Source organism: Brachycentrus maculatus, unplaced genomic scaffold (genome assembly GCF_059751285.1).
Source record: "Brachycentrus maculatus isolate JH-2025_06_01 unplaced genomic scaffold, ASM5975128v1 h1tg000261l, whole genome shotgun sequence".
NCBI lineage: Eukaryota > Metazoa > Arthropoda > Insecta > Trichoptera > Brachycentridae > Brachycentrus > Brachycentrus maculatus.
In genome coordinates, this window is record NW_028281012.1 from 578,481 (window position 1) to 591,358 (window position 12,878).

Here is a 12,878-nt window from a genome sequence, read left to right on the forward strand (position 1 = left end):
GGACTCTTTCCCTACCTTTTCGGAACAGCTTGTGCCAGTCAAAAACACCCGTTCTACCCATGGAAGCATCGCCGTAGGCTTTCTTAAACATGTCATGAGTCCTCTTTGCCTGTTTTACCAAGCCTTACACAAAATTTGATACATTTTAACTTCAACTATAGTCAATAAAAGCAACATTTAGGAATATTCACATTTTTCCCGTTTTTTAATCACATTTTCATATGGTGTACAAAATACAAATCACCGTAACGCGCAAAAGTTTTAAGCATTGTAAGGGAAGGGTTAAAGTAACGTGGTGCGGTTTTTCATCACTACTATGACTAATGTAGAACATACTTCTGTCGGGAAAGTTCGTTAGCATGGTCAACTAAAGGTTGAAATTTATTAATTATGAAAATTTAATCTCAAAATCACGTACTGCCAACTTCTTGGTGTTATCAAAACACTTTCAACTGGATCTGAACCAGAACCAACATCTTTTTCTCTACCGTTTTTCGTTGTGAAGGGGTAATTTTTTTTCATGTTGCATACATTTGCTAACTCCATATCATAACTCCAAGAAGCTCCTGCTGTGATATTTTTGTCTCACTGAATGACAAATCAAAAAATGTATTTATTTTAACAATGGTACCAAATCAAAAACATTTTACTTTTGAATTATTTATGTTGAAATTGCAGTATTTCTTGCATAGTTACCCAAAAGTCCTAGTAGCCAAAGGGTTTAAATAAAATACCAAAGTAATTTAAAAAAGGTTTACTTTCAGTAATTAAATACAAAGTGGTAGAGCTGTACAAGTTGTTTTTCACTACACAAGATAAACTGTTATATTTAAAATAATAGATAATCATTTTATTAAATTTTAAATTAAAACTAGATATTATATTTCCCATTGTAAGAAAATCATGGTAATCATTATTATTCCAACTCTGGTAAGTCGTCATCATCCGAGTCGCTGCCCATTTCAAAAACTGATGGCTTATCTTCAGTGTCTGCAATGCAAAAATTAAGTGTTGTTTATATTATACAATACAATTTAAGAAATTAAATAATTGCAGTACAATTATTATTACATAAATATAAACAAATTGATATTTATTTTACAAAACTTCAGAGAGCTACTTTTTTTAGGTAATACTTAGTGACTACTGTCAGCCTAAGGGTGGTTTTTGGAGGCTCTTTGAGACGCAGTTGATTGGTCCTATTGGTAGTTGTTCATGCGTTAATTAATAAGGCCCATGTCTCTATTGCTTGGGAAAATGCATCAGCCCATCAGGTCTCTATTTACATTATTTATTTTTTACATTTCGGGCTCCCAAATTATGGTAAATAAATAAAAGGATATTCCATTTATTACAGAACTGTCCCAATTTCACTGCCCTTATGAATGAAGTAAATTTCGCTTAACCGGGCCAGCCTTTTTTGATTAAATATTCCGCTTGATTGGGACAAGCATTTATTTTTTAAGTATTTTAAACACCCTCTAAAAAAATGTTTTGGGGGTGCCCCTTATATTATGGACCAGGGCTGCTTCTTTCAGTGACTGAGATGATGAATAGCAGTATCATGAGAAGTATCACGCAATTCTACTGGAAAAGATACTACCAGAGATACAAAAATGAAGGTAAAATTGTAATAGAATATTTCAGCAGGATTTAACCCCCTGCCACAGATCCAAAAAAAATGATGAAAATTTTCACACAAAAACAACGAACTGTGTTGGACTGGTCAAGAATTTTGCCAGACATAAACCTAATTGAAAATCTATCAGCAATCTGTAAGAATCGGCTCTCCAAAATTAATTTCACTACGGTGGAAAAAATTATTTTGTCCATGATTCAGATATGGTTTCGAGATGGATATATCAGCTTTCAGTAGTCTAGCGAGAACTACTAGATCCGTCAGATCTGACGTCATGATTTATAAAAGTATCAGATACATATTGGACAGTATGTTAGAGATTCCTTCAGGGGTAGTGCAAAAATTTTCGATTCATATTATGTTTTTTTTCTTTCTTTCAATAAGTTATACATTATATATTTAAAATTAAATGATCATTTATATCTTACAATTAGTTGTAATATTACAAAAATTTAAGTTAAAAAAATACTTGTGGGAAACGAGAAAAACAAAGCACACTAAACCAATTTTGTTTCCACGAAAAGTGCATATGTTGCATTAAAAAATAAAGCTTATTACTCGCACCCCTACTCTATTTCTTTCAACACCGAATGTCATCAATTATATCAGAAGTGATTTGATTCAGTGTTATGCGCACAGTGCAAAAAGAGGAGGAATTAAACAAGCAGTATTTACTTGTCTTTTTTTTATAACATTGCATACATTCAGTTAACTAAACTTCGTGAGATATTTCCATCGCGCTGAAGATGAAACGGCAATGGAGTGTTTATAAATTATCGGATTTTACTTTTCAATTATTGCAACCCCTCAAGTCCTGGTCACCAAGTTAACCATTGGTTTTAAAATATATCATCTTAACCATTGGTTAAGAATATATATTTTAAAAATAATAATAAAAATAACATTAGCGCACTCTTTATACTGTACGAGTACTAAGAATACTAATAAGTAACGAAAATATAATTTACCTTTAAGTCCTCCCATAGCTTTCATCAAATCTCCTAAATCCTGAGTGTTCCCCATTAAACCTGTAAACATTTTTCATTTTATTATTAAAGCTGAAATAAGTTTTTATCGAGAATCAGAAACAAAAATACTCCTTATTTTCCCCCTAAAAAAAGGAAATAACCCGCAAAGCCTCTACTTTTAGGGGGTTGTCTGCAGGTAGTATAGTAAGGATAGGGATGGTAGATGTGAAAAATACATCACAAACACCGGGATCCGTAAAAAAAGTTTTTGCAATTAGCGGGAATTTCACATTCAAGCGTCTACACAACTACGCCACGGTGTCTGTCAAATAAAATCGTAAATGCACCTTATGTTAGTGTCATGTACTAAACGGAATTGATAAACCATTATTTTGATATTCGTCTTCCACTTTCAAAGTCAGTAACATATTGAAAAGACAAAGTAAATAATATTTATATTTTAATATTTTTTGACATCTGAACATAGATGAAGAAGAATATGGAAGCCTAGGCATTTACGGGACTTACGACCGTTGTAGGCTGGTATAAGTGATCACTTTACACACATGTAACAACCACACTACTCAAAATTTTAATCCTCATAAAATGCCCAGACTTACATATTCTTCTTCATCTATGGTGAGATGTTAAAAAAATATAACTTTTATAATTGGGGATATATATATATATATATATATATATATATATATATATATATATATATATATATATCTGGATTATCCAGATTTGTGAACAAGTATTTGGACACACTCAAAATGTTGTAGATTAATATCTATATCGTAGTCGTACAGGAGAAAGTGACCAACTACCAAAACGTAAAATGTTCTGAGGGCCATTTAAATCACTATTGCTTGGCAAGAAAATAAACACCAATGCAGTTAGTCATTTTTAACTAGTCAATATATTATGCTTCCAAGTTTTTAAATCCTTTGGAATTTTTTCAGGGCAATATTAAGCTAGTAAGATATCAAATAGTCAATGATCACGTTTTTGTAAAACAACTCGGTCACTTTCTCCTGTATGACTACGATATGCTCATTATGTTTAAAATGTCTTTACACATGAAGATTTTATTTAAATAATACTCTAACTATATTCTTTTAGGTACATAATGTTATGAATATTGTATTAATTTTAAAGTTATACAAATTGTAATTATAATACCCTAATTGGCATCTAACTACATTGCTTATCTTAACTTTCATAGAAATCCACATTACCCACTGAAATACCCACCATTAAATGTACCCCTAGAGCTAATTACAATTATTACTGTGAGTATATAAGGATATTTTGTAAATATTTTTAGTCAGTGTTTGATAATGTCTTAATAAGACGAAACGCGTCACATATTAATTTAGTCAAAAAGCAAACAAAAGCTTCTCACCTTCGTCCCCACTGTCACCTTCTTCCACAATTTTGTTGAAATCGAATTTAAGCCAGTGGCATTTCTTCTTGTCTTTGGTTAATGCTGGCCAAAATGGTGTATTTTTATCTGCCTGAAAGAAAATTCAAAGAAAAATAATAAATGACAATAATAATTAACTTCCACAGATCTCCCTTCTTGCTGATTTTATGGATCACATTGGCAGAATGTCATCGGTGCCTTCAATGATTTAAGAAACAAATATAAAAATACAAAGTAAACATTTACAATATTTCATTTTATGATGTGGTATATTATTTTATAAGTTGTACATAAATATAAATCATAACCACTTTCTATGACAAAAAATCTAATTTCCATTACACTTCCCGCAATACACACAAGGAAAATTATTCAATGCCCCGGTTCTTCGTATAAAAAGCATAACATCCCCATGTAACCTACATGCATTTCTTACCCTAATGACGAAAATGCACTTTCAACACAAATTTAAGTTCCATGAGAATATATATAATAAATAAGCACACATCTTTAAGGTTATTTTGTTGAATTTCGTATGACACTTATGTAGGAATTTGCCCAACAGTAAATAACATCCCCAATGTTCAGGAATATACGAAGTTAAGGTGGGTGAAACCACAGAAGAACAAAATTGAAAAAGCACAGCACGGTATCGACCTTTTCTATTTATTTACAACCTTTTCAATCCAGTTTTATTACCGGTTAATTTGCATTACATTGTTACGGCGCAATAATTCTAGCAACTTGAACTATGACCCCAAGCGCCCGCTAGGAGCAGGGCAGGGTGTACGCGGGGAATGTTTACGTTATACCCTTATGAGATTGATGCAGGGGAGACTGCACACACTTGTCCTTGTACTGTTATAGCGATCTATTGAATAAACCGATCGCATCCCCTAATTACGAGTTGTTATTACTGATACCCGAGCCCCCTAATAAAATGATGATATGTTCTATAAAAAAAAATATACGCGACATGGACATTTTAATTGTAGATAATGAATTGTTATTGTGGTCTTATTTTAATGTTTAAATTTTACTCTGAATGTTTTAAAAGGCAATTGATCAGTTTTTCTTACTTTTAAAATCCACATTTCCCATTTGGTTTAAGATTTTTTGAGTAAATTGTTGCCAAACTTTTTCGAATTCCCATCAATAACATTTTGAAAGTAAGAGTGTTAATTCATTAATTTAAGTTAATTATTATCAGTGGCTTAGTTATTAATTTAACACTATGGTCGGGAAAGGTTTTTCTACTCATTCGGTCGATTGAAGTTTAAGGGCGGAAAGGATATTTTTACCTTTTGCGCTGGTCTCATTTCAGAATAGAAGGAATAACAGATATAATATTAATATCTATATTTATTATTGTCTCATTTGAGATATTAATATGTCCATAATTATCAAAACCCGTCGCCAGCGGTCCGCAGGCGTAAAAAACACCCATTTGAAGTGTGTTAATATAAAATTGTTTTTGTATCAGGATTTCATTAGGAATCTTTGTGTGTAATAGGAAAAAGTAAATGATTAAAATTAATACAACATTTTAAATAATTTTGAATGGATTGTGCAACTAATTTCAGTACATATATTTTATAAGGTCAGTCAGGAATGTGTTCTCTATAGAACAAATTAAATAGCAATAAGCCCACCAATGTACATTTCCATTGTGAAGCACTACTCTTTTGGGTAAGCTACGTATTTTTTTATCTACAAATGTAGTGAGGGACTAATTACAAAATTGATTAGAATGTACTAATAGATACCTTGACGAGGACGAGTTCTATACAGCGACCGATGTTATGTACTAGACATTCCTCGGGGACAATTTCTCCATAGAGGGAAATGATGGCTTCGTATAATTTCTTCTCGGGTAAGCCAATTCCTTTGAATGTCAGCGATTCTTTCAAAAACCTATTGTGGAATTAAAAAAATGTGAAATAATACATAGGAATTACAAAAAACTGACATTCATGTAACTTCGAGAAAGTTTTAGAAAGCGCAGCAAAAAAAATTTCAAGCACATTAAAATATCTATAAATTATGTTTACATTTATTTAAGTGCGCAATGTCAGGTTATTTCCTCGCATATGCTGTACATTGCCATGAATGCAAATCAGTGTATTAGCGCAGGAGCAAGACAAACCAAAGTAACCAGAAGATGTGTATGGTTTCAGTTGAGCGCCAATGTCGGTACCGAGTGCAGAATCAACTATATAAGAGTTGTTACTAGATGGTTGACAGAATGAGCGCAAGGATGATAAATTACAGCAATGTAGACAAATACAGTTACATAGTATATGCAGAATAATATTCCTCATTCAGCTCCGTCGTTCAATGCCAACTAGTGACCTAGCTCTACCTTTATCTACCTGCTAGACCGTGTGGATAGATGAAGATTAAAGAAGAAAATAATTGGTGGAAACTAACTTATCGTCGTACTCAACATCCAATTTCTCACTGTCTACCTCAACAAGTTGTTCTTGTTACTATACAGCAGTTTTTAAATAGATTTACAAAAGAATATACTTTTATAACTCAGCGCACATAGCTTGGTGGGTAGATTCATAAGATTTATACCAAGACACCACCATGTCACTCGCCAAACTTGCTTCTATGGAAAGCAGTTAGAAGGAGCAAAGTTTAAAATAAGATTAATGAAACCTAAAGCCGCTTGTGCACTGCACGGAATTTATCATCCGGCAGTCCGGTTTTGAGAAATAAAAGCGACTATGACAGTTAAGCGTGATCGAATTTACGCGCAACGTGTTCACGCACTGATCAAGAGCACCGATTCGAAAAAAGATGGACAAAAGCACAAGGCAATCATCGTTTTATCACGCTAACTGAAGTGTCGGACTGTAAAATTCTGTGTAGTGCACAAACGCCCTAACAGTTGTTTCTTAATTCCGTTTCATGTCCATTTTGCGTAAACTCCGTGACTCCGCCTGTTAAGGAGTAAAGGTTTCTTTATATTTATTATTGTACAAACTGCACGGGGGGTGATCACAATACAATGTTTGCCGATATTGTTTGGCCGAAATCAATTTATGTTGGTCCCTTCTTTATGTCCTTAGGAAACCAATCTATCTCTCATATTCAGGTACTCTGCTGAGAATGTTTGAAGCTCTCATGTGTTTCCACATGCTCTTTCTTACTTCCTTTGCGCAGTCCACACGGGACCCATACACATGGTCCCCGATTCTCAATATTTCAATGGCTCTTTGCATTGTCATCCCTAGCTGTTCATTAGCAAGAGTGGAATTTATTAAAGCTATCGTCACATACTGTAGTTTGTCTCCCACATCTGTAGTATTCTCATCGTTCACATTTTTTAAACTAACATAACACATGATGCTTCGCATGTTTTTCAATGACTGTGGTTGTCCAATTATTTCCAACTCATAATATATCTCATTTGTATTCTTCCACATGTGCAGAATATAACAATGCGTGTTATTCTGATAAATTCTGCTTTAGGATATATTTTTTCGCTACTATAAAGTAAACCCAAATGGATTAGATCGAGGATATAATCTAGTGGCATCAATTTTTAATAGATTTATATTATCCACTGACACTTTGTGATGGAATTGCATTTTTAATATATTATTAGATTAAAACCAATATTTTTAGCTTTTCCACTTTACTTTTATTTGACCAGCGACCGGGTTTCGTCGTTACCGACATCACCCCCAGTCTGATGATGTCGGTAATGACGAAACCCGGTCGCTGTTCAAATAAAAATAAAGTGGAAAAGATAAAAATATTTGTTTTAATCTAATAATATAGTGGCATCAAGTATGGAATTTTTTTTATTAACTCGATTAATTTGAATTTATATTTATATTCACAATAACAATTTTAAAAAATTACGTTCAAGTAATGTGTTAGTTTATTTTTATAAAAGTACATTTTACAAAAAAGGAGAGGAAAAATGACATATTAGTACAAAAAATGCTGCACGGAAAAAAATAACAGAAATGCAAATACAGAATATGTTTATGAATCGCATTCAATTAACTAAACGATGAAGAAACCATTTCCATTTATGTGAGTGTTTGATTGTTCGCTAGCCTCTTGTAAGAATAAAACATGTTTAAAACCATTTTTATTAAGTTGTCCTTTGATAATATATTGTTCTGCAGGGCAATATTTGTTTCGTTATTCGCACCCTTTTCTGCAAATGTACCACGAGACTTCACTGCATTATTAGTTGAATTGACATTTAGTCTATACAATTTATTATAGTAAAATAAAAATTATTTATGACACTGCTAGATAATCAAGTTTTAGTAACAGCTGTTTAGACTTTAAAAATCATTTTTAAATTCATCTTGGCTGCTAGAGAATATGGATCAGTACGCAATACTGAGTCGATAAATAAATTCTGCTCTCAAAGTAATAATACTTACAAATGAATAAATTGTGGATATGTATGAACAAATACATATATATATATATATATATATATATATATATATATATATATATATATATATATATATATATATATATATATATATATATATATTTATATATTTATATATATATATATATATATATATATATATATATATATATAATTTAAAATAGAACCGGTGCATACGAGCAATAAAATAAATAATTTTGTACCACCAGATAATATTATTCTTATAATATTTAACATAATTGTCGAGGAAATATCAAGGACAGCCAAAATAAACAACTTTTACTAAACCATTGATATCAAGTTAAAATAAAAAATAAACAATAAAATTAATACAGATAATTATAAGAGGCAATGATATAGGACGCGTTATGGAAAAATCACAAGTTAGGAATATTGAACTTACTTAATATCAGGATCTTTGCATTCAACGTTGATTGTTAGGAACACAGTTCTGGAGTTTTGTGCCCAAACCGAGGGAGGGTATATTGCGGGGCTGAAAACAAAGTATTATCTTAGTTATAAATTGGAATGCAAGGCTGAGATAAGTATTATCGATAAAATTAAGAAAGGTGGATTGAGATGGTTTGGACATGTGGAACGTATGAGTGAGGAAAGAACGGTTAAACAAATTTATGAGGCGAATGTAGTTGGAAAAAGAAGCGGAAGAAGACCGAGGAAAACCTGGCATAATCAGGTATGTCAAATACTTGAAAGCGGCCGGGTCAGGAGTCATAATAATCGTCGGGTATGTATGAGGAGATGCGTGAATGTAGAAGAGGCGAAGAATGTTTGCAAAGACAGAGTGGTGTGGCGTTCGATTCTCTCTGCCTACCCCTGCGGAGAAACGGCGTGATGGTTGGTTAGTTAGTTAGTTATAAATTGGATCATGGTCATGGCAGCTATGCGTTATTCAAGTACGGAAACACTGGAACCTTTGGTCTTCTCATAAAGCTGAGTTTAATTTACAATATTTCCAATCATCAATCGACTTTGCAGCTAGATGAGAATCACATGTTGCCAATCTGTTGTTTGTTTGTAATGGAAACTAATGTCGCCTAGATCACCCTCCTTGAACAATTTTTAACGATTTTAAAACCATGGTAAATTTACGCAGTGTATGGTTGCAAATTGCACCTGACTGAAAGGTACCAATGCGGGTAAAACGTTTTTTAATACGGAGTCCATAAGGGTTTTCTTCGCTTCTCAATTCCATTGGCCCTTTATTATCTTCTTAATGTCTTTCGACTAACTTTAAGAGTATCAGCTACCTGTTAGAGAAAATTAACATTACATATGAAAGTATCCAACAATGCGTGCATACGCGTCTTTGTTATTTATTTGTAATGCGTGCATACGCGTCTTTATTATTTAAATATAATATTTATTAATTATATTATTTTATATTTCTTAAGCTATGAACCGTTTAGTTCAATTTTTAACTACGCGACATACAACGCTTGTACAAAACATGCATTCCCAACAATGGTAATTATAAAGTAACAGTATCATTTGTTTGTGTTCCAGAATGTATGATAAAAGTATGGTAAATCAAAATTGATAGGAAAAAAAATTGAGTTTTTTGTTGTTAATGTAAATCTTTGATTTTCCATACACAATTTGATGCGCGGCGATGTTTTAAAGTAATTTCGTATTTTTATTGACTAAATAATTACCGGTTAGTCAAATCAATGAAAACAAAAGCTTCTTTAACAAAAGATTTTATTAATTGATTCGGCAGTCACTTTGTGGTAAAATCTATCCATTTTAAATCAATGTTTTACTTAGTAAATACCACTATTTCTTAAAATCTGCATCATTTTCAAACACCATACGCAAAATGTATGGTTTTTGAAAATGATGCGGAATGCATCGAAACACGTGTCACAGTAGATTTTAAGAAATAGTGATATTTACTAATTAAAACATTAATTTAAAAAAAAAAGATTTTATACAAAAAAAAACATTCGGATTTTTTTCAATAAGTTTTTTTTTAATCCTTCATAAATTAGAAGGTAAATAATGCATTTTTTTTATTTACGGTAATTATTTCATTACATTTAAAAATTATTTCTCCAGAATGACAGTAAAATTTGAGACAAAACAAAAATATATAAGTACGCGCATATTTTTTTAAATCGAAATAAATATCAGCATGATATTGTTTTAAATGACGCGCGTTTTGCGCCGCTACAATTAGCGTGTATTGTGAATATTAATTCAATGGTTTGTTTTTCTTTTGAATGTGAAAAAATAATTATGAAAACTTGAAAATAATACAATTATTACGTTTTAATTGAAAAACATCTCTGGTTTAAAATTACTGAACTTTTCAAATTATTGAAACATTTGTACGAATAGAATGATGAAGGTACGCGAGCTTTGTATATTTTTCCAATTATCGTCGTTGGAATAAACAAACTGACTGTAAACAGAAATGTCAGTGCACTTCATGTCAAATCGGGTTGTACGAATATTGTAATTAGTAAATTCGATTGTAAAACCTAAGGCCTTAGTGTCCACGTAAGTAATACGAAATCTAAATAAATAAATTTAAAAAAAAACTTGATTCTCTTATGCTGCAAAATTCCAAGGCCCGCTGTCCAAAACGAGACTTTGAATATTTTTTTCTGCGACACGACGCATATCCTCTCTCCTAAATACTCCAAATTACTCCTGATTGATATCTTCTTTTTTATTATATGGCCATCGTGAAATGTCCCGCAGATATCATATTCCCACTTCTATTGTCTATTGTTTCTAGTAAAGTTCTTTTTTCTTTCACGTTTCCAAAAATGTCTTTATTTATCGCTGTTTTTTATCGTTTTCCACAACAACTCCAACGCTTCTAACATTTCACTATGCCCTATGTCAGTGTTCCGCAAACTTTTTCTATTCTAGGTACACCTATCAAATTAAGAAATTTCAGGTGCATAATTACAATACTACGGTAACATATTTAACATGTTATGTATAATGCGAAATATGAGCGTACTTAACAGTGCACATGCAATCAAAATTTGGAGCAATTGTGTTATTTTCACAAAACTAGACGTTTTTTCCGCGGCACACCAATTAATCACCGCGGCGCACACTTTGCGGAACAATGTCCTGTGTGGTGCGTACAGTTTGCTACCATAGAGACGGGGAGAGTTCCAGACATGCGTTTTAATAAATCTCTACCGACTTTCGGGGATGAAGTGATGTTGCCTGATTAGCTATTTTGGGCCGGGATTACATACGGAAGTTAACGATTTAAGCACCTAATGTAGATTACTTTACTTATTTTCGGTAGGAAACAAAAAATTCCCGGAGTTACCAATCGACAGCCGGCTTAAAACGCGAAAGTCACCAGAAATAAAGGTACAGAAGAAAAATAAAAGTTGACTACACTGCGTAGTTAAAACTTTAACTTTCGCATGGAAGTTATTAGATATCGTCAACAAATCTACCCCGTTAAATTTGATCCGTCTTTCGTTGCATATCTGGATAGGGTGCTCGAGTATCGCTTATCAGGAATCGCCTTTGTTTTTACGTCGTAACTCTCGATAACTTTTCCTTGGTTATCGTATAATTCGTTGATTGTAGTCTATTCCAACTTCATAACAACAAATATAAACATTTACTGCAACGACCGACAGAAATTTCTAGAACTTACAGCGTTACCGGATGCTTCGAAACTATCAGAATTTAAAAAGCGAACATTAGAGTATTCGGCGCGAATTTGCTCGATCGCGTTCCTTTTACCACAAACAATTTATTAATAACAACTACTTATGGCACTTATTCATGCCGAATAAATATTCCTTAAAAAAACTCACTGATAGGTATATCTTATACGTATATATATTTATATGTAAAGTGCACGTTGCTCGCCATTTTGTTGCATACAATACTTTTAAACTCGCTTTAATTTACTTTTCGGGGACCGTGGATTAAGTTTAGCCGATATCGCGTAATGTATATTAGTACGTAGTCACCGCCAGGTTTAGGTTACATGGAATTAACATAACGATCGCCACACGATATTTTCACGTTTAGGATCACGTTACGAACTAAAAAAGAACTTCCAAAAGTATTTAAACTATCAAATAAATAAACACCGAAATGCAGAAAATTAAAAACAACTTTCAAAACACGTGCTCCGGCACTACAATTCAAATTTCTCGAACTATTGGTTCAAACTCGCGTAAAATGGCCGACCGCGAAACACGTTGGTGGATATAATAAGCGGAATTCACAGGATTTATAAATGGATCTACCAAATAATATGATGAATTATAAAACTTACCCTTCAGAATTCATGTTTAGAATAATTGGTGAATTGGAAAACTCGGTAATTGAAAAGTCCTCAGGTCGGGTAGAGCGAAGATGATGCGGTCGACCGGCGGCGTCCAAAGTTTGTGTTAGATT

General features: G+C 32.5%; 1 protein-coding gene across 1 annotated transcript; it reads right to left on the bottom strand.

Moving 5' to 3' along the window:
- Window positions 1–739: 739 nt before the first annotated feature.
- Window positions 740–12,878, bottom strand: p23 (cytosolic prostaglandin E synthase). Its single transcript, XM_088266089.1, has 6 exons — window positions 12,757–12,878; window positions 8,872–8,961; window positions 5,803–5,950; window positions 4,016–4,127; window positions 2,608–2,667; window positions 740–990 (listed from the first exon to the last, which is right to left on the bottom strand). Exons 1-6 carry the CDS (start codon window positions 12,768–12,770, stop codon window positions 917–919), a joined length of 498 nt encoding a protein of 165 aa, XP_088122215.1. The 5' UTR covers window positions 12,771–12,878; the 3' UTR covers window positions 740–916.

What these genes read in the sequence shown, in the direction of transcription:
- p23 (XM_088266089.1), bottom strand. An exon ending in TGCAAAGATCCTGATATTAA is followed by an intron (nt 5,951 to 8,871) that starts GTAAGTTCAATA and finishes ATTCCACAATAG; the next exon opens with GTTTTTGAAAGAATCGCTGA. An exon ending in AGGTGACAGTGGGGACGAAG is followed by an intron (nt 2,668 to 4,015) that starts GTGAGAAGCTTT and finishes AAATGTTTACAG; the next exon opens with GTTTAATGGGGAACACTCAG.